General features: G+C 51.9%; 1 protein-coding gene across 2 annotated transcripts in view; it reads left to right on the top strand.

Annotated features, from left to right (window-relative positions):
- LOC144173151 (rab GTPase-binding effector protein 1-like) overlaps nucleotides 1-21,650 on the top strand; it is a 61,948-nt gene that overhangs the window by 7,901 nt on the left and 32,397 nt on the right. For both annotated transcript variants that reach the window (XM_077701661.1, XM_077701660.1), the window contains exons 3-9: nucleotides 831-1,164; nucleotides 4,574-4,694; nucleotides 6,864-7,076; nucleotides 13,872-14,007; nucleotides 15,159-15,350; nucleotides 17,777-17,967; nucleotides 19,209-19,431. In XM_077701661.1, the coding sequence (XP_077557787.1) occupies nucleotides 831-1,164; nucleotides 4,574-4,694; nucleotides 6,864-7,076; nucleotides 13,872-14,007; nucleotides 15,159-15,350; nucleotides 17,777-17,967; nucleotides 19,209-19,431 (1,410 nt within the window). The remainder of the gene's footprint in view (nucleotides 1-830; nucleotides 1,165-4,573; nucleotides 4,695-6,863; nucleotides 7,077-13,871; nucleotides 14,008-15,158; nucleotides 15,351-17,776; nucleotides 17,968-19,208; nucleotides 19,432-21,650) is intronic.

The raw sequence follows: 21,650 nt of genomic DNA, 5'->3' as shown, positions 1-21,650 counted from the left end.
CAAATCCCTATTAAGGTCTATATGCGGGGCTCCTTTAAATTCGGCTTCACTACTGTACACAAATGCATGGGTGAGAAGATGTTTTTCTGGAGCAATGTAGGTCTCTATGGAAATACGAAGGCCCCAGCAGCTTCTATTAGTAATAGCTTTTTCGTATGGTGCGAAAGTGCAACACATAGAGCGTTACTGAGGGATGGACGTGAAAATGCCGACGCATTTAAAAAAATGAAAGAAGCTCACACTAACGCATAAGGCTTGAAGGTAGCGAAGCTGTACACAACTTTCACAACCATCATGACAGTTTCAGTCCACGATTGCAGCCACTTTGCTCCTTCTTACGTGCCGAACGACCTTTACTCCATCATTGTGGCTATAAGTGTGAGCTTCTTTCATTTTTTGGATGTAATACTCATGTGACATCACCTTGGAGGGAGGTATGCTACGATATCTTTCTTGCGCCGAGCAAGTGTTGCCACGACTGTGGCGAATGCTGGAGTTCTTTTGGCCAGTCTTGGTCAATCTCCCTTAGTAGGTATACTACTTGGCTTGATAAGCGTGTGCTGGGGTGCTGGGCGGTCGCCACGATGCACGCGCATATGAGCGCTCGGCATTTTCTTGGTTTTTTTTAACTGCCGGGCGGTTGCCGCAATCTTGGCCAATCTTGTTAAGTGGGTACGCCTGACTTGACGAACGTGCGCAGTGGATGCCGGGCGGTTGTTGCGAGGCCTGCGCTCACGTGCGCACGCTTTTAACTGCGGACATGAAAAACTATGATTTGCTAAACAGCTTCGCTGTTGCAAAAACGTGTCACGATGGTGTTGGTGGTGCAGAGGAGCTGCAGGCGGAGCGTGAGCAGCGGGAGTCCCTGGCGGGGCAGCTGCGGGCACTGCAGGGAGAGCTGGACGAGGCGCGCTCGCTGCTGCTGGTGGCCCAGTGCGAGCAGGAGAACGAGCTCGAGTCGGAGAGGCGGCGGCACCGCGAGGAGCTCGCCTCCCTGCAGCACATCCTCAAGGAGAACGCCCAGGAGGCCCTGCGCTCCTCCAACCGCTACGAGAAGGAGCTCGTGCGCTGCCGAAGGCACACCGAGCGCCTCGAGCAGGAGCTGCACGACCTCAGGGCGGCTGCCGGCCAACAGCAGCAGCAGCAGCAGCAGGGGCCTGACAAGTAAGTCTGCCACCCGGAGTAGCCCTTCCTCTTGTCGTGGGGGACGTTTGCGACTCCTGTAACGCGAACTCAGTGTCAGCGAGGTGCATGAAGCATAGAGTGTCGCGTATTTACTAAAGAGGAATCCAGTGCTAGTGTCTACGAGAGCCATGCTTTAATGAGCATGCCATCACGTATAGTGGAGGATCGTTCTAACTCACCCTCTGTGGTGGCTCAATGGCTAAGGTGCTGCGCAGCTAATCCGAAAGACGCAGGTTTTATACTGGCCGTGGTGGCTGCTTTTCTGATGGAAGCGGAAAAAGAAAACTTTCTTGTGTCGAGATTTCGGCACGCGTTAAAACTTCCCAGCCGGACAAAATTCATCCGGACCCCTCCACTATGGCACACCTTGTAGCCCAGGTGTAGCTTCGGTTTGGTAAACCCCCAGAATTTTTCTTTCTTTTTTTTTTTTTTTTTTGCATAACTGGTGAACAAGTTCAACGGTCGCCTGTGGCTGTGTAAACTGCAGTTACTGTCCTTAAAAGACCAGTGCAAGGTATTTTAGTATTGCAGTCCAACCCTGCTAATATGTAGTCGGCTGGGAACGACGTTTATGTTTGCATTAAACGATGTACGGATTAACCGCTAATGCCAGTTTAACGGCTACTTATTGGCCAGAAAAGAACTACGACATGTTGCTTTCAAACATACAGACTCTGGCAGACATTATTTGCAGATAGGCAGCAAAAAATCCGTCCTCCTCACTTTTTGCCATGGCGGACTTGTTGCGATGTCGGCGTCTTCGAAGTCGGTGAGGCTGTGAACCAGTTTGTCCATGAGGCCCCACTTCTCTGCGAAAGCTCGCATGACACTGGCGGAATGAAAAAAAAAAATGCACTTCTGTGCGGTTACTTCTTGAACTGGATTGGATTGGGTTCGACTGTGACAGCGAATTCACACCCCCTACCGGCAGCTACTTCGTGTTACCACGAGCTAACCTCAAAGGCCATGTTTTTGTGCGCTGCAATTGGCAACAGCTGTATGAGCAAGAAATATATCGTGGTGGCCATGTTTGAACATCGCTATCACTGGCAACTGTCGTCCGAGCATTGCAGCTCGAGCATCGAACGTCTGCACACATGAGATTTTGCCGATTTCGTGCCTGTGTGTGTAAAAGAAAGAAAATAGTATGCACTAGCCATTTGATGGGTAATGGGTGGCTACGGCTTAATTTAGCAGGCAGCCAATACATGGGGTTCAATGGGGGCTGGGTAGAGAATCTTTGCAGCTACGTTTAAACGGCGATTACACATTAAGCTGGCATGTAATAATGAGGTGTGACTGTATAAAGGTACAGCTAACAAAAGGCTTCTTTGTCGGGTATTTTTAAAAGTTTCCCGCAACTGAACAAGAAGAAACGATGCTGCCCATGTTGTCTTTGTCGTCAATGGCTGTAAGAAGGCATGTTGCAAGCCTGACCAAGTAGGAGAGGAACACCTCCAGCTGCATGTGTGGTTGCCATGACAGCACGCGATTGCAGCAACAGATTACTCTCTTGTATATAGGGGTATGAAACTGAAAGGCATCAAGTAGTACGTACGGTCTTGATGCTGCTGTCACTTTGCTTCCACCTTGGTCACACGACTGTTTAACATTTTAGCAGTGATGCTTGCATTTGGCGTAAACAGTCGGGTGATGTCACTAGCACTCAGAAATCAAATCATTTCTGTCAGGGGTGGCACTAACTGAATTTTGCTAATGGGCAAGTTTTGCAGCCTTAGTTTTCTTCGTTGTAGTTGCATCTTTCTTAGACACCATATGGCTGGCCTGGTGTTCTGAATTGGTTGCTGTTCTCTATTAGCGACACATGAATTGTATCTGTTTAGATTACTCCTATTTCTCGCCAGCTACCATCACTGCATAATGGTTCTTTGCCTGCTGGAATATTTAAATGGCAATGAGAGTTTTCATGAAAGAATAACAAGGGTTAAATGATTTCAAATGAGGCTTTTGCTTTACGGACTGTTCAGTCTTGTCAGTGAGCTAATGTTATCCTGACTAGGTACATAGCAAAGCATACAGTGGTAGACTGAAAAAATTGTGTATATACAGGGTGTCCCAGCTATCATGCACCAAGATTTAAAAAGAGAAGTCGCGTAACTCGAAGAAAACCTAGTGCATAATGTTTGCAGTACTGTGAAGAAGCGGAGAGTAATTTTTTTGTTTATGAGACTTAATTAATTAATTGTAATTAAATATCTAACTCGAAAAATACTGTCCTAATCACTAAAGTGTCAATGAGGCACTTGTAGGTAACCATGAGGGGCATCTAACTGCGGTATTTTCAGCGACGAACTAATTGCGTACTCATTTATTCTGACTGATAAAGGAAACCCGCGAAATATGAAAAATACCACGTGACGACGCTTACGCGCGCATTGTGAAGCAGCGTCCCCAAGCAAAGCTGATTGAAAGCAACTGCTTTGCGTGTTACCCGCCCGAAGAGACAGCGCATCACCTTGATAATAGCATGCATGGAAGGAGCAGCAGCAGCAAGATTCGCGGGACGCGTGTGCAGATAAGGAACAAACTCGGTCGCGATTTCTTCTTTCTTTCTTTTGTCTATTTCATTCTGGCTAACTCAGAGGCAGCCTGTTTGAGGGCGTTGCTTTACGGTGCGCGCGGAGGCGCCGTCACGTGGTATTTTTCATATTTCGCGGGTTTTCTTTATCAGTCAGAATAAATGTGTACGCAATTAGTTCATCGCTGAAAATACCGCCGTTAGATGCCCCTCGTGGTTACCTACAAGTGCATCATTGACACTTTAGTGATTAGGACAGTATTTCTCGAGTTAATTAATTACAATTAGTTAATTAAGTCTCGTTAACGAAAAAATACTCTCCGCTTCTTCACAGTACTGCGAACATTATGCACTAGGTTTTCTTCGAGTTACGCCTTTGCTCTTTTTTTAAATCTTGGTGCATGATAGCTGGGACACCCTGTATATTGAACGCTCTAATCACCCTGCCCCTTTTATCTGCATGGGTGGATTCATGTGTGTGTGATGTCGGGTTGATGTGCGTCTTTCTCTGGAATGCTGGGAAACGGGAACGATTCTCCTTTCTGACAGTTTTCTTTCCTCTCTCTCTCTCTCTCTCTCTCTCTCTCTCTCTCTCTCTCTCTCTCTCTCTCTCTCTCTCTCTCTCTCTCTCTCTCTCTCTCTCTCTCTCTCTCTCTCTCTCTCCCCCCCTCTCTCTTTGTCCTTTGCCATCCGGGCTCCTTTCCTCCTGGTGTGTGCACCTCTCTCCCGTGCCTTGGTGTGTCTGATGCTCCCGTGTCTCTCCTCTTCCTCGTCCTCTTCCTCCTCCTCCTCTTTCTTTGTTCTTCCTCATCTTCCTCCTGCTCCTGTTTTGCTCTTCCCCCCACAAAGGGAAGGCGTGCTGGCGGTGGTCACCAAGTCCCTAAAGCAGAAAGTGGGCAATCTCAGTCCTAACCCGTTTTCCTCTTCCAGCGACAACACCGTCGAGAACCTCGAGGAAAGCATGCGCAAGGTAAGGGGAGGTCCATGTCTCTTGCTTGCATTGCCTGCCCTGTCTTTGTCGGCTGAGCTCTGTCCCATCAGCTTTTGCCGGCTTCCCTCGACAGACAATATTAGAGCTGCAGCAGTTGGTTTCTCATCGAGAAGGTCAACATGAAAATTAAGTCTTTATACAGAACATCTACGCCTTTAGCAGGCATGTGCATTTTACCTGTACACAGCTATAGCAGAACCTCGTTATAATGCAGTAGTATCAGGTCAGTAATTTAGTTCGTTATATCCAATATTTGTTGCAACAGTGGAGCTAAAAATCGGTTCAGACCAATTGATAATCTGGCTCCCGCAAAAATCTCGATACAAACGCAATATTTTAATCTTTGAACCTACTATAAACAAGGTAACTGTTATCTTTCTCCTTGTGGCATTTCAAGCTCAATGAACGAGAACATGAAACAGGAAGTAGCAACAGAACAAAGTTAATTTGACAAAACAGGCCTGCGTTCGTACTTTTTCGAGGAAGGATGTTATCTTTGTCTAGTGGCTATTCACAGCACTGAGCAGGATGAAGTTTTCCGCAATGGCCGCGAACAAAGGGGCCTTTTCTACTGCTGCAGTTTTGGGCGCCGGGAGTTTTTCCAAATAGCTTCTCAGCCTAGTGGTCAAATATTTTGTTGTTATAACCGATAGTGTGCGTGGCTCTCACAGTTTCCCTTTCGTTAAAAAGGAATGAGTGTCATTGAAATGAAGCATGACCAAGCAAAGTTCAAAAGTAGTTCACTGTCTGGTAATTCGCTATATCAGTGTTCGTAAAAACGAGGTTCCATTGTACTTTCTGTCAATGAGCGCAGCTTCAGGTTAATCTGACTAAATAGCTATGCTGTTAACGACCTGAGGCTCTACCGTGTCATTCGCCTTCTTATGAAACATGGCGGCACAGTACTGAGTGGTTCGCTAAAGGTCGCTGCACTCTGATGCAATTTTATTTCGTGTTGGCAGCTGTGGCTGGACGTAAGTTACCCCCGCTCATTTCTGCATCCTTGCTTTGTAAGACGACAGCCTGCGGGTTTGCCATTCTTTGCTACCGCGAGAATATGCCTGTCCAGAGCTTGGCTTTGTCCGAGGTGCTGACTGAATTACTGCTGGTAAAAGAAGGCACTAGTTTTTAGACCCAAAGTCGCCAAGAAATTTTATTTTATGTTTGCAGCTGTGGCTGGACGTAAGTTGCCCCCTATCATTTCTGCATCCTTGCTTTATAAAATGACAGCCTGCGAGTTTGCCATTCTTTGCTACCACAAGAACATGCCTGTCCTGAGCTTGGCTATTGAGTGGGAAGCTGCCCCAAGGCACTGGTCTTCTGCTACACCTGTAAGGTAGAGATTTAGCTAGCGCCGAGTCGTCAGAAACGTGTACTTTGTGCAACTTTTTTTGATCAGAATGGTAGTTTTATTGCCAAAGTATATTTTCTTGATCAAAATGTTATTTTATTGCCAACGCAGATTAAAAAGTCACAGAAAAACGCTTCAAATCCAGTGTTTCCCTTTGAATGAAAACTTGCTCTTGGCAAGCACAGTGCTGCTCTGCATCTTCTCACCTCATTTGTTTTAATCTGCAATTCTGGCCAGATTTTCTATATTGCATGAGTTGGAGCACAGATTTGCAGGTTTTATGCATTTTTTTCCCCCTGGCACGAATGTTTCTCTTGAAATGAAATGAAATGATCGAAGACCAAGATTTCGTCATTTACAAAATTTCACAGTTTACTGGCAGGTAGACTGCAAATTCGTCACCCCAAAAATGTAAAACTGGCCGCTTATCTTGATAATTGCAAAACAGCACAAAAGTGCATCCTTGCCAAATTTTCTAGGCTGCAAAGAATTGAAAGGAACTACTGTTCAAGTGTGATCGAATTATTATGCGACAGTAAGAAAGAAGGGTGCATTTAGCAGCCATCCGGAATCAACAGTTCATATTTACTCGAGAGGCAAGCTCCTGTCTTGAATTATGGGGGATCATCTTACGTGGCCCATAAACTTTTGGCAAAGACTGTACGTGGCAAAAGTGAGGTCCCACAGGGCTGGCGAGTTAAAACGTGTGATGTTGGCAGCAACTGCAGGTGTGTCTGTGGCGCCCCCTCTTCCTTCTCCTCCTCCTCCTCGTTTTCCTCCTGCTTCCCTGGACGCAGGCGCAGGAAGATGCAGAGATGCTGCGCTCGCTGGTGGTTCCCCTGGAAGAGGAGATCAAGGCCCTGAAGGACAAGCTGCGCTCGACAGACAAGCAGCTGCACGTGTACGAGGCGGCCTTCACGGGCCTTGTCCACGGGCTCGGGTCGGGCACCCTGAGCGATGCTGTGCGGGGAAGCTCGCCTGCCGAAGTGCTCTCCCACCTGGATGACAAGGTGAGGGGGGCCACACTTCTACTGGTGGCTTGTTCTCTTCGTCATCAGCAGCCATCACCTCCCACTGCAGGTTGAGGACTGCTTTTCCGCAGGGGGAAATACAGCAATTTCCCCTGGATGTTCACCTCGCGCTCTTCCGTCTAGTTCTCTGCTTGCCTTTTCTTGTCACTGCATCTCTTTGCAGCTGTATGAGTCTTCTCAACTTTAGTCGTTTCTCGTATCGCTAACAATTTTTCGTTCCCTAGTGGAGTGCGGTTGTTTGCTATCCCTATCAAGGTCATGTGGTGGCCAACAAAGGTGGAGGCGGCCTGGCTAATGAACATTGTGGTTGCATCAGACAGTGGCAGAAAACAGTGCTTTGAAAGCCTTTTTGTTTCCCTGAGGGCGGAAATTTATGCTGTCCGTGCATGCTTCTGTGTTGACAAAGTCTACTGTTGGGCGAGTTGGTAGGTCATTTAAAAAAAAAATAGCTGCAGCGCTAATAGAAACAAGGACACAGAAAGACGACAGGACGAGTGCTGACCGTGATTGCAATTAGTGTAACTAGGATCGAAGGGTGCGAGGTTAAACTAGAAAATGGGCCTGATGAACTAGAAATAAAGCTTAACGAAGTGTACTGTTCAGCGTGTCAGCGCTCGTCCCATCGTCTTTGTGTGTCCTTGTTTCTATTTGCGCTGCAGCTGTTTTTTTTTACTAAGAACTACCAATTCGCCCAACAGTACACTTTGTGGGCATACTGGGTCTAGCTACGGGATAACAAACGACCCCGGCTAGCTTCGTTCGAGACGTCGAGCGCCAAAGTGGGCTCGTTGGTCCCCTGCGGGCTAAGTGGGGTTCAGGGTGTTCCCCCTTCGCCCGGAAATGACCCATCCAAAATGCCCCAGAGAGGTCCGCGGCGTCCACAAGGGAGACGCCGCGACGGGTTCGACTCACCGACACAGGCGACGACAGGCTCCAAAGGGCCAGGACGAACCATGGGGTTTATTGGCCGTGTCGTACAGTGCATAATAACGCCAAGACCGGGTTAAGAACTACACTGTAACGACGCGCGTCCTACGGCGTCGCCCAAACAGGCGACCATGGCCGAGGTTGCACGCGGGCCGCTCGCAAGGTGACCAGAGGCCTACCCTGCGCGTCCGATCAGGGCCAAACAGCGCCCGACCGGCCGGCGCGGCGGGGAGGAGATGAGCCAGCCGGGGACAAGGAGCGCCCCGGTATCCGACTCCCATCTCCTCCATTCCCCCATCTCCCCTATCCATGGGGCCAGAGCCGGAGCAAGAGCCCAGAGCAAAAGCAAGAGAGAGCGCGAAGCGCGCGCGTCGTGCTTATAAGGAGAGGGGGAGAGGAGGCAGGTTCCCGGGCGAGGAGGAGCGACAGCGGCGGCAGGGCAGTCGGTGCCCGCCGGCGCGTCGGCCCGCGAGGTGACGTCACGTGCGCGGGAAAGCGCGCTCGTTCGAACATCGCGCTCGCGGGAGGAGGAAAGGGGATCAAGCGGATCCCCACATCCCCCCCCTCCTCAAAACCGAGCCCAGTCTGAAGGACCGGCTCGACAACTGCAGGCACAGCACATACCCTACGAGGTTACAACGGGTCCCCAGCCCAAGAAGTCCGCGAATGTCCGCACGTTGGAGTACACGCCGACACACACGCCCACACTTCGAAGACACGCCGTTCCAAAGTTCGACACGACGCCAGAGTGGTCGGCACGAGCAGGGGCCGTCTAGATGACTCGCCAGACCGCGGGGCAGGTTCACGCCGGACGCTTGGGCAACAGGCTCGAGGGTTGAAGCTGCCAGGCGTAGCTCGACCAGCTGCAGCAGGAGAGGGCCACCGGAGGTGGAAGGTAGCCGCAGCTGCAGGGTGCCGTACCGGCTGAAGGTCCCGAAGAAGCACCCAGGGCGCGCTCGTCGAAGGCGCCAAGGAGAGAAGCCGCGGCGAGCGACGCCGCACGAGGCATCGTGAGGGAGTGCCCCTATAAAGCGCCGGAGCGCCCGAGTTGCTTGGGTGTGCCACGGCCCTGGCGAGTGGCGACGTTGAAGCCGCCGGTCGATGCAGGATGGCGTGTGGCAAGGGCCGTGTGGGGTGCGGCAACTGAAGACTGAAGAAAACCGGGCTGGGGACCGAGCCAAGGTACAGTGCTGCAAAAGGGAGACGAAAGGCGAAACCCAAAACTACCTGCCGGGAACAGCGATAGGGGCGCGCAAAGGCTCGGGCCGAAAAAGTGGCCGTAACGCCAGTGTCGCGAGAAACTGGGGAGAGCTAACGGCTTCGTAGGGCGTAACAGTGGTCGCATCGAAGGTAGCCGGCATTCCCAGTTTCGCTTCGTCGGCGGCCATCCTCCCCCCCCCCTTCCAAAACGTCGCTATCGGCGACGAAGGCATGGAGGGAAGAATAGTGGAACGAAGGGCGTGAGGCCCGCGTCGTTCCCTAGGCCGCCGATTGAGTGGCGTGCCCTTCTCCCGCGGTGTCTCTCCGACATCCGCCATGAGAGAGGGTCTACCTGGCGTGTCACGTGGGCTTATTGGGCCAATTGGTGGGCCCGTCGTCTTACGTGACGCGCTTCCGCCCGCCACTGAGGAGAGGGGGCAAACTCGTCGCGAAGCAACCTCTCCGTGGCTGCGGCGTTAGTGGCGTTAGCGCTCGCTGGCGCTCGGTAGGGTTGGTCATGGGGCGGAAACGTCGCCCCGCGCCAACGCTCCGCTCGGACGTGGGGACGCGTGATCAGGCCCGCGGAAAAAGCCAAACGGGTGAATATCGCGGTCCTTCGTCCTCATCGCGCATGCCTAGTGCTTCCGCAGGGCGAAAATGTCGCCCATCAGCGAAGCCAACAGCGGCAGCCCGACAGGAACCGACGACTACGGCCACCGGGATGGAGTCCCAACGTGTACGCCGTATTTTGCCGTGGTTTGCGCCTCTCGATTGGCTGCATGAAGTCGGATAGATTGAGGGATCCGCACTTCGCGCTGTGGCACGCGCTGCACGAGCGAGAAGCAAAAAGGCTCCTCGCTGTGCGCTCGGCCCGATGTTAAAAGCAGAGTGACACAACTTAATAAAAGTCTTACGGTCGCTCGCTTATCCGGCCCTTCGCGAGTCGGGGAAGCTCAACGCGGCTTCCCTAGACTGCGGTGAATCGCCACCCTTGCTGAGCCTCGTGGGGCCTTATCGGGTGAGATTTTATCGGCAGAACTCCCATCCGCTCCTCGCAGGCACGGGTCCGTGGCAAAAATAAAAACGCGCTTGCAGCAGCCTGGCTGCATAGCGCACGAGCCCTACCGCAGTACCAGCGGTTATCGGCCACCCTCGAAAGCGTCGCCCGCTCCCTCTCGGAGCGCGACTCACACAGAGCCAAAACGACCTACTATTTACATATTTACAAAACGGACCTTCGTGCTGCGTTCGGAGGAGGTTTGTTCTGCCAAAGGCGATGCCGGCGGACAGCATATGGTCCCCGGGTGCGCCTCTCGTCTAGGGATTGCCAAATTCGTGGCAGTGCTCCTTTCGACGATCGCACCGACGAACACGTGCGAGCATGTGGGGATAGGTTCGGTCAGGTGCGGCGCGCGTCAGGAACTCCGGGTTAGCGACTGGGGCTGATATTTGCCGCCACGTTCGCGTTTCCCTCCCTTCAGCGCAGCGGCAAGAGCGAGGATAGTGGAGATCAGCTCGCTACATGCCTGGCCAGGTAGCGGAGCGGCACAACTTCGCAAAGTCTTGCGGCCACTCGCCCAGCCGCCCGCGAGTCACGGAAGTATCGTATACCTCCCTCAAACTGCGGGTGCTCACCACCGTGAAACTCTCAGGGGGAATTTCCTTCGGTGGGATAACTTCAGCGAGAGACATTGAGCGTGTAGCAGATACGAATCCGAGAGATAAAAAAAAACGCGCCTGCAGCAGTACGAGCTGCAAAGCGCTCGAGGCTGACCACAATACAAGCGGTTACAGCCTCCGGCGACCGCGTCGCCCGCTCACACAGAGCACGACTCACACAGAGCCAGTTAAAATCATATTTACAACACGGATCGTTCTGATCACCGGGCACCTGCTCGTCTCTGCTGGATGCAATACCGGCTGACAATGGGTCTGCTCGGTATGCGATATCGCCCGGGAATTGCAACGTTTGCACGCTTAATGCATTCCCTTCGGGGCTCGCACCAACTGGCCGACGTTCAGCACGTGGCTACGGGGCCAGTCGGGTGCTAGGCGCGTTAGGAACATTCAAGCGGCCACGGGGGCTCACGTAATGTGTCCGCCACCACGTGGTGCTACCGCTCCCATTGCGCGCGGTGACGTTTTCACGGGCGCAGCTTATATGGCCAGCACGCGTGGTTCGCGTACCGCTTAAGCCAGCTGAATGCCACGTGGTCCGTCTCCACTACGAACGAACTTTTGTCGACGAAACGGTCAAACTCGTTCAGAACGTGTGGCCCGATCTCTAAGTAGTCCGTAGCACTACGCGGCGAGCGGGCCGCCGTGCTTTGGAAACACGAGATCGTAAAGCGAGCTATGCCTGGGAAACAGAGTGCTCCCCAGTGGGCCTAGCTGTGGACTCAGCGCACTGCATCTCACGCGCGTCGGCAAGATCGACAACAAAGCGTCGTACAATGCATGCGCGGGGATGTGCTATGCGGTCCCGGCCGTGTCGTGGGAGCAAAATGCGCTCTTTCGCGACAGGGCCTTGGCGTCCGCGTGTGCGATGATGCACTCGGTAGGACGAATGCGCGTTATCGTCGTCGGAGCAGGAGGCTCCCCGACGAGGCGCAAGGGGCTCCTTGGCGAAACGCAAACTTGGCCACAAAAGCCGTTTGTCGTGGAGATACATTGGCCGCAGGCTAACGTCGTCCGAGCAAAAGGTGTTCTCGTTTCCGACGTAGCGAGCGTATGGCTCTGCTCCAGGTTCATATCGTACGTCAAGTTCGCAGGCTCAGGATCGCCACTACGTTGAGTCGTACAGAACACAGGAGATGCTGGCGCGGGTCGGGCAATAATTGCCTCGGTTCGCGGACAGCGGTGAGCGGCGGGAGCACGTTCGCCGAAGCGTCGTGCTCGGAAGCCGAACCGCTCACCTCACAGTAAATCGCACAGGGACTAAGGCCAGGGGCCTGCTCCGTCGCGCAGTGTCGATACCGTGTTGGGCGCCAATGTGGGCATACTGGGTCTAGCTACGGGATAACAAACGACCCCGGCTAGCTTCGTTCGAGACGTCGAGCGCCAAAGTGGGCTCGTTGGTCCCCTGCGGGCTAAGTGGGGTTCAGGGTGTTCCCCCTTCGCCCGGAAATGACCCATCCAAAATGCCCCAGAGAGGTCCGCGGCGTCCACAAGGGAGACGCCGCGACGGGTTCGACTCACCGACACAGGCGACGACAGGCTCCAAAGGGCCAGGACGAACCATGGGGTTTATTGGCCGTGTCGTACAGTGCATAATAACGCCAAGACCGGGTTAAGAACTACACTGTAACGACGCGCGTCCTACGGCGTCGCCCAAACAGGCGACCATGGCCGAGGTTGCACGCGGGCCGCTCGCAAGGTGACCAGAGGCCTACCCTGCGCGTCCGATCAGGGCCAAACAGCGCCCGACCGGCCGGCGCGGCGGGGAGGAGACGAGCCAGCCGGGGACAAGGAGCGCCCCGGTATCCGACTCCCATCTCCTCCATTCCCCCATCTCCCCTATCCATGGGGCCAGAGCCGGAGCAAGAGCCCAGAGCAAAAGCAAGAGAGAGCGCGAAGCGCGCGCGTCGTGCTTATAAGGAGAGGGGGAGAGGAGGCAGGTTCCCGGGCGAGGAGGAGCGACAGCGGCGGCAGGGCAGTCGGTGCCCGCCGGCGCGTCGGCCCGCGAGGCGACGTCACGTGCGCGGGAAAGCGCGCTCGTTCGAACATCGCGCTCGCGGGAGGAGGAAAGGGGATCAAGCGGATCCCCACAACTTTCTTAAGCTTTATTCCTAGTTCATCGGGCTCTTTTTCTTGTTTAACCTCGCACCCTTCGATCCTAGTTACACTAATTGCAATCACGGTCATTGCTCGTCCCGTCGTCTTTCTGTGTCCTTGTTTCTATTCGCGCTGTAGCTGTTTTTTTTAAGTGCGAATGCACTTTATAAGCGACCCTGAATTCCGTTGACTGCCGTCCGTCCACATAGCAACAGCTGCGGGTGCGCGCGCTCCTCGTCTTCCTTGGCAACGGGGGGAGATGGCACATACCAACATGGGAGATTGGCCAGGAATCTCCTCGTCTTCCTTGGCAACGGGGGGAGATGGGCGCGCGCTGCCTGGCCGCTGACATGGCACATACCCACGTGGGGGATTGGCCAGGAATCGGGCGTGAGAAGGGCTAATGCACCCGCTTAAAGGAGTACTGACACGAAATTTCAAAGCTGAGATCCGCTCTAGCAATCAAGTACAACGACAACACAAATAGGTGTCTGTGCATGGCACATACCCACGTGGGGGATTGGCCAGGAATCGGGCGTGAGAAGGGCTAATGCACCCGCTTAAAGGAGTACTGACACGACATTTCAAAGCTGAGATCCGCTCTAGCAATGAAGTACAATGACAACACAAATAGGTGTCAGTGAATAAATGCATCTTTCTTTCTTTGTAGTTGTGTGTGTGTGTGTGATCTCTCTTTCGCGAACATTACAGAACCGCGCAAATTCAACTCCTGCATTCGCACTTTCACATTCTTCCCCTCGGAGAAATGCGGGGAAATTTTTTCTTCTGTGTTAATTGAGTAAAACGGGAGTGTGTGTGTATTAGGGACTGTTCCAACCTTGCATGATGTGTGTGTGTGTGTGCGTGTTGCAGCTGAACAGCCTGTGCAAGGGCCTGCAGGCCGAGAAGGCATCGCGCAGTGACCTCGAGATGTACGTGGCGGTTCTCAACACCCAGAAGACAGTCCTGCAGGATGAGATGGACCAGCTCAAGAAGCAGTTCCAGGAAGGTGAGCCCGCTCGCTCGCTCACCCCGTCCTGTGACTCTCGGAATCTAACCCGTAATGCCCGATGCCACTGTAGTGGTTGAAAAGTAGATTGGAAAGAGTAAGGTTCTCATGACCTCGCTCCTAGTGCTCTGAACACAGAATTATGTGTTCTCATGTTTGTTTGAAAGGGGAGGCAATAAAGTGCTAGTGGTTCATTGGCACTTTGCTCCCTGCCTGTGTCGCTGTCACTTATTTATTGGAAGCACTCCTGTGTCAAGTGCCATCCTGTCCTGACATTCCCATTCAGCCTCTGCTTTTCCCCCTTAATTTTCTCATGTAAACAAAATCACAAGCTAAGTCAGTGACATTACATACCATGTTATGCAGCACCTCTCTGCAGGAGTTACAGAGTGGCACTCACGTGATGCTTAATGCTGTACTCCAACGCCTAGCACAAGCTGCCTACTTGTTGATTCTGTTACCGAATCAAAAGCCGCTTGTTTTTTGCTAAATTAGGTATTTTTATGGTTGGAAATTAATTAAGCGAAGGACAATGATCAGTGAGTGGGAGTGTTTAACTGGCTGCAGTCTCATGTTTCCCACAGGTGGTATGATACTGCTGGGGGATCTGGTTGGCATACCTTCCATTCGAACATCCACTCTTTTTTCCGGGAGTTTCTCACAGTGCAACAGGGTGGTTTCTGCATGTGGGGTGATGAGATCCGTGCTCCAATGTTTAGCTTGTGTACACTGGCGAGGCAAGCATGCAGGCAACCATGGGAATGCGCCGTTACTGGTTACGTCGGGAACCGCGGGATGGCGGTACCTGTCAGTGCTAAGCACATGATGTTTGTTGGACGTTCCAAACTCCACCCCACCAAACGCAAAGTAATGCCGCAACTCCAATGTGACTGTGATTAATAACATCTTTGTTGACACCACCCTCAAGAATTGGGTTGAAACAAAGCAGAGACGCACGCCGGTTATTTATTTATTTTTTTCTCTCTCTCTTTTTTGTGGTGTGCGGGTGCACACCACAGAAGCCGTGCCATGTCCATGGCACTTTGGCCATGTCTGTGGCCATTTCCAGTGTTGCCAAGCGAAGAAATTGACAGCTAAGCTTTTCAGTGGATACCATCTATAGCGTGTCGCTCACTGCCCGTGCGGTGCAGTGTGCCAGCTGCTGGAGCGGGAGAAGAAGGACCACCGCAGCCTGAAGCAGACGTGGCAGCGGGCCAACGACCACTTCCTGGAGGCCCAGCAGGCGCACGTGCGTGACCTGGCGCGCCTGCAGGCCGTGCTCACCAAGGACCAGCAGAGGCTCCTGGCACGCACGCGCAAGGACGAGGAGGCCAACGCTGCCGGTACACACGCCTCCTCCGGGCATCAAAACAGGGCGCTGTGCAAGGCGGTTTACGCTCGTCTCTGAAAAGGCGCAAAAGAAAAAAGACACACGGATGAAGGCTGAGGGATGTTTGTTTGTCTTGAAACATTCGTCCGTGTATTTTCTTTTTTGTGCCTTTTTCAAAGATTCTTGCGGGGAGGGGGATGCATCCCGCCAAAGGCAGTGACAGTACAAGGTGTGTGCATCCTCGCGGTTTCTTACACACGAGGCTAATAACAAGCAGAAATGCGACGTTTTAAACGAGAATGGAAGGAAGTTTTAGGCACAATGTGAATGAACTTGCTGTTCAACAGTTGGGCAGGCGGCACACACGGCCACTGTTATTGTTTTCTGTTTTCTATCCTGTTACCTATCCTATTTTATATTCCGTTCTGTTTTCCCTATCCTGTTAAAGTATTCATCAATTCTGAGTCTGCAGCTTCGATTCGCTGACAGGTATGCCGGGAAATCTTTGTTTACAGTAGCCGCATTCCATTTGTTATCTATCTGCAGGAACTGTGTCTGTGTACATGCTGCTCAGTTACCATTTTCGAATCTCCAGTAAACCGAGAAGGCAGCTGGTAGATCATCCGCTCCTCACTCTGTTCTCACTGCTTCTGGGTAGACTATCCATGGCTCACCTATACTCGGGGACAACTGTCTGTGGCAATGCAGCCAAGGCTGCAGAGCTGAACCACGTCGCTGGCTTGTAACCTAAGCAATTCAAAAATATGTAGCGTATTTACTCGCATAATGAGCGCACTCGCGTAATGATTGCACCCCTGAAGTTCGTCGTCAAAATACGACTTTTTTTTATTTCCCGCGCAATGATCGCACCCTGAACTTGCCGCAGCCATATGTCGTATGTGTGCCATCTAGCTGACGATGGTCGTGCTTACCTATGTTTCCTCCTCTTCCAAAGCGGACAGGGCTAGGTTGTTGCCGCAGACTTGCCGATATTAGCGATATTGGCAAACATAGGTTCATTATTGCTGCGAAAGAAACTCTCGCTAAATGCACAAAAACATGCACTCAGCTTGCTGCGTCGGCAGCCGTGTCTGTTTTGGTGTCCCGCACTGTGAAAGCAGCAGCCGGTTATTGTTCGACCTGTTCTCACCTCACAGCATACTCGTTCTGGCGCTTACCGAAATTCATGAACACACTGTATTTGGCGTCCCTTTGCCACACGGCTGGCATGGTACGAGGAGTTTTTTTTTATGTTTTTGTTTATTATGCTTATTATGTTCATAAGAACTATCGTAAAAATCCCTACCTGCAACTTACTTGCGTTTTCTGCTCTGAAACTGTTTTCACAAAAAATTTACCTCGCGTAATAAACGCACCCCTAAATTTGCATCCTATTTTTGGAAAAATAAAGCGCGATCATTACGCGAGTAAATACGGTAGTTCTTATGTTTTAGCCTTGGATTGATAATTTAGCTAAATTACTAGCCAGAATATATGAACCGGAGAGCATTATTTTTTAGATTTTCGGATTTTTTTGGTTGCGACTGTCGCCACTGGCGTTGCAACAGTTCCCTTCCGAAAAAAAACAAGGCGTTCTCGCCGACGGCCTTCGGCACCTTGCGGCAGCTCGCCATTTCATTCTCTGCGTGGGATTTTTAAGAAGCTTGAGAAGTAAAAGCTGTCAAAACAAATGAAGCAAGTGGTTTGCAAAGTGTGCGCCCAAGTGAGACTGATACTACCGGGACTTTCCATTGTTTCCGCAATCCAGTTGGTTAACCAGTTTGCCAGCATAAGCGAGCGGATGCGTAAGTATGTGTGCGTACGGCTGTTTCGGTATACTGTGCCCATGCTATTTGAGTATGCTGCACATGTCGGTGGTGCTTCCCAGTTTTGAGCTCCAGAAGAGTTTACAAATCAGTGCACACAGTCAAAACTGCAGTGTTGACAAAATTCACTTCACTTCTGAATGATAGAGGGTTGGGTGGTATAGTTCACGGTCGGTCCGAGTTCTCCAGTGAAACCGTTGGCTTGTGTTTACAAACAAGGCGTGGAGAAGGAGACACCAATACGCCTGCATGCTTGGTGATTGTGGTTCAGTGCACTCAACTGCGGAGCCCTTCTGAATACATGAACTGTATAAAATGCGTATCTGTCACACCAAAACTGAAACCAAAACCAATTTATTGGGAACTACTTTGGCGCACTAACACAAAGCAGTTAGCTCCCCCTTTCCCCTCCCCCCATAGCTTTCTCTCTATTGCCACAGAAAGTTGTCCCCGAGTATAGAACCGACTGATGCTGAAGTTTTGCTCGATGCAGTGACAGGGAGCTGCGAGAATGCTCTTTCTAATCCAGGGGCGAGACTTCTGGCTCGAACACGTGCTCGCATTGTCTCTGGCTTGCACGTGGTGCCTGCAGAGTGCCCTGTTCTGAACACAGGTTCTCCCCTCGCAGGTGCAGGCCGGGGAAAGCTAGTCCCCTGCTCGGTGCAGGAGCCGGAGCTGCAGGAGGCCCTGCATTCTGTCTCCCCCCTGCCCTCGAGCAGCCCCAGGCCTGGGCCCAGGTTTGCTGCCTTGGAGCACCGCCTGTTCTCCAAGGCCAGCAGTCTAGTGGGCAGGTCAGCAAGTGAGGTGAGCCTGGCCATACAGTAGGGTGTCGGGGGTCGTGGTACAGTTATAGGCGAGAAGCTAACAAAAACATCGAAAACATTTCTCACACTAGGCTTACGCAAGTTCCCGTTTGCTTTCAAAAAAGTACTTAAGTTTTTGAAATATTCAAAAAACTTCGAATGGTCGAAGTTTTTTGCGAAATTGAAAATTAGGAATTTAGGAATTCAAACTTCAAGTTGCATTATTTATGCAGTCAATATTCAATTCAAATTCAAAGCTCCGAGGTGGGTTTAATAATGTGCTACAGGTACCCTCAAGGTTCTCCTCAGAGTGGGCGGCAGCGGAAATGCGGCCCACTGCTCCGCTTCACCGCCCACTACCTTTGGTAGGTCACCCACTACTCCGGCTGACCCATTTGAAATTCAAACCCGAGGGACTAAACCTGGCCACTGTGCGAGAGCAACGGCAGCTGGCCGCATCTCCCACTACCTGGTTGTGTGAAAAGTAGTCTGAACAAGTGGCTTTGAAGTCCCAGAGGGCCAGCTGCATGCAAACATAGGAGTCAGTGCTTGCACCTATCACTTCCTTAATTTGTTTAAGAGCTGTCACTTTTAACTACGCGGCAGCCCCACAATGCCCGGTATTTGACCAGGGTTAGTCAATATTTGGGATGAAAATTTGAAATCCCCCCCTCTTCCCCTTCTGTTCTCAAAATGGCCACCTCTCATAAATTGCTGGGGAGAGCACTGGGTACCCTGTAAGGAGCTTGACCAATTATACTACTAATTAATTAATGTGGAGTTGCATGCAGTAATACTTTGCCTTCAGTGTTTGTCTGTGAAAGCCTTTCGACAAGTATTTGTATTTTTCATTTCAAGTTCCATGGTATCCAGTGCACTTACTCCTCATTCACAAAATCGGACTGCTTCCCTGCTCCAGCAACAGCTGGAGCAGGGAAGTAGTCCACTTGAAAATGCTTGAAAACGCCATGATTGACATTGGGCAAGCAGGCATTGTTGTACTGCAAGGACTGTGTTGTGTTTGAAATCACTTGCAGCCACTGCCCTTTGCAGTGCCATTTTGTGCTGGAGTATTGTAACGAGAGTATGCCAATAAATATGCCAACGAGAACTTTTTAATGCACTCACATTTGTTCACTAAAGTTTTGGATCAGTCGTGTTCGCAGCCACTGTTGACAAACTTTCAGTGGAATGGTATGGCAGGCATTGATTTCTTGATGGGGTTTCCTTGACGGTACGCAGCGTATGCGGAGCTCTCCGGCGGACTTGGATACCGTCAAGCCGTCTCGGTTGCTGCCTAGGCAGATCCATCGACGGTCCCTGTCAAGCTCGGACCTGCCCTCTGCAACGGACGAGTACCTCGCGGTTGGGCAAGGGACCGAGGACACACGGTCGCTGGGCGACTTTGCTGCCACCTCCGCTGCTGGAGCTGGACTGACAGGGGATCAGCTGAGCGCGCTCTCTGGTGAGTGCACAGGTTGTCTTGGTCATGAAAAGCAGCTGAAGTTCTTGTCTTGATGTTCCATGCCTTATTGTAATTACAGTGGAATCTCGATCATACGAATCTCAAGGGGCGGCAAAAATATTCGTATCACCCGAAAATTCGTATCATCAGAAAACGAGAAAAAATGGAAATGTGCTGCGCATGCGACAGGCGGCGGCAATATGGCGTCGGCTCTTGCCGCGAAGAGGTGCAGGTAGCTTCAGCAACCGCTTCTAACCTTTTGTTAAAACGGAGCTCAATGTGTAAATTAAATTGCTCATGCGGGAAAGGAGCTGACAGTATGGGAGAAGCACTATAAATTGTCATCTACGCCAAATATCCACCGCGGAGGTGGCCCAGCCAGCTGCTGCTAGCGCTCCGAAATTGCCGCAATCACAATGAGGCGCGCGTCTCCCTATTGGCGCAAGTCGTGAGGCTCCTCCCAATGCAGTTAGCGGTAACCGAGGCAGAGGCTGGCGCCTGGGTGCCGGGCTGAATCGTCAGCGCGGGCGTCAAAAGAACGCGCCCTCATCGCCGACGCGACGCGCGCACACGAACTCAAGCCTGAACCGCATGCCATTCGGGTGCGTCGGCGTTTGCGCGCGCGTTCTTTTGACGCCCGCGCTGACGATTTCGCCCCCATGACAGATTTTACCTCGCTCGTAAAATGACGCGCGACGCGCGCGGCAGTGGGAGGAGCCTGCTGACTTGCGCCAACGGGGAGGCACGCTCTTCATGGCGGCAGTTTGATCCGGACAGCCCGCTGGCTCCGCCGGAGATGTTTAGGCTTACCACGGTGGCGGATATTTGATAGGCGATTTCCCTAGCCGCGCGGACGATGCTTTACAGTGTCGTTTTCGGACTCATCAGCTCCCTTAATTCATAAGCAACTTCTTTTGTTCTTTAAAGAGTGGTCAGAAGCGGTCGGTCGAGCCACCCGCCCTACTTCGCGGCCGTTGACGCCGCCATGTTGCCGCGGCTTACCGCGCCGTGCGCCGCATGCGGGTGGTATTCGCGGTGGCGTCAGCGCGCCTGTGGCTTGCGCGGCGCGTTTTCGTGAGCAGAAAACGCTCCATCCAGTTCACGCTTAATGATTTTGTGCCTGCGTGCGACCAAGGCCACACGGCCGCACAAACACTCCCGCCTCCCGTCCACGCCGCAGTCATCTGCTCGCGGCTCGCGTGTTCGTATCACCCGCACCGGGTGATAAATGCGAACGGATCATCCGAATTTTTTTACATTGCGTACAATGCATTTTGGCCGGGGAATTTTGAAAATTCGTATCACAACGAAATTCGTATCAACCGAATTCGTATCACCGAGATTCCACTGTATCAGCTGCATTCTTCAGTAGGACCCGCCGCGGTGGCTCAGTGGCTAAAACGTTGCGCTGCTGAGGACGAGGTCGCGGGTTTGATTCCCGGCTGCGGCGGCCACTTTCCTGGTGGAGGCAGAAAGCAAAAACGCCCGTGTGTACGAGCTTTCGGCGCACGTTAAAGATCCCCAGGTGTTCAAAATTAATCTGGAGCCCTCCACTACGGCGCGCCTCATCGCCTGCATTGCGTCGGCGCATTAAACCTTACAATCAATCTATCAATCAATCATTCTTCACTAGGCAGTGAGTGCTACAGAAAGAGGTCTCAAAAGAAACTGAAGGGGGATTTCCTGGTATGAAATGCATCTGCATTGTTATGCGGTGGGAGTGTGGGGGGGAAGCAAGGCTAAGTAAAATACCATAAGTACTAGGCTATATGAGCTTGCACTTAAGTGTGTGCAAATGAAAGGAACAAAAAGGGCGAAAGCGTGGATGCTTGCTTTGATGGCTAGCACAGGTCAGGTTGGGCACATTGTGTTGCTGATGCGTTGGTAGTGACGGTAAACACAGTGTGTGAGAGATTAGGCAGCTAAACAATCCTGACCACGAAGCAAAAACAAACAAACACCTCTGAAAACATCCCCCTCGCGAGGGGCACGATCAAATGCAGAGCATTTCCGCGGGGGGCGTGCCTGCCAGTCTTATGGATTACGTATTGGTTGTTGTTGTTGTAATTGTTGTCTTCCAGCGTAGACATTGTCGATGAAGTCGATGGTGAAACGTGAAACGTGCCGTGAACCCCCTGCCGCGGCTATTACGCAACGTGGAGAGGCTACGACGCAACATGGCGCGGCTATGACGCAACACAATCCAACACAATCCACTT

This window comes from Haemaphysalis longicornis, unplaced genomic scaffold (assembly GCF_048455015.1).
Source record: "Haemaphysalis longicornis isolate Haplotype H1 unplaced genomic scaffold, Haemaphysalis longicornis Haplotype H1 scaffold_295, whole genome shotgun sequence".
NCBI classification, from domain to species: domain Eukaryota; kingdom Metazoa; phylum Arthropoda; class Arachnida; order Ixodida; family Ixodidae; genus Haemaphysalis; species Haemaphysalis longicornis.
Note: the sequence above shows the minus strand (reverse complement) of the source record. Positions and strands in the feature narration are given on the sequence as shown.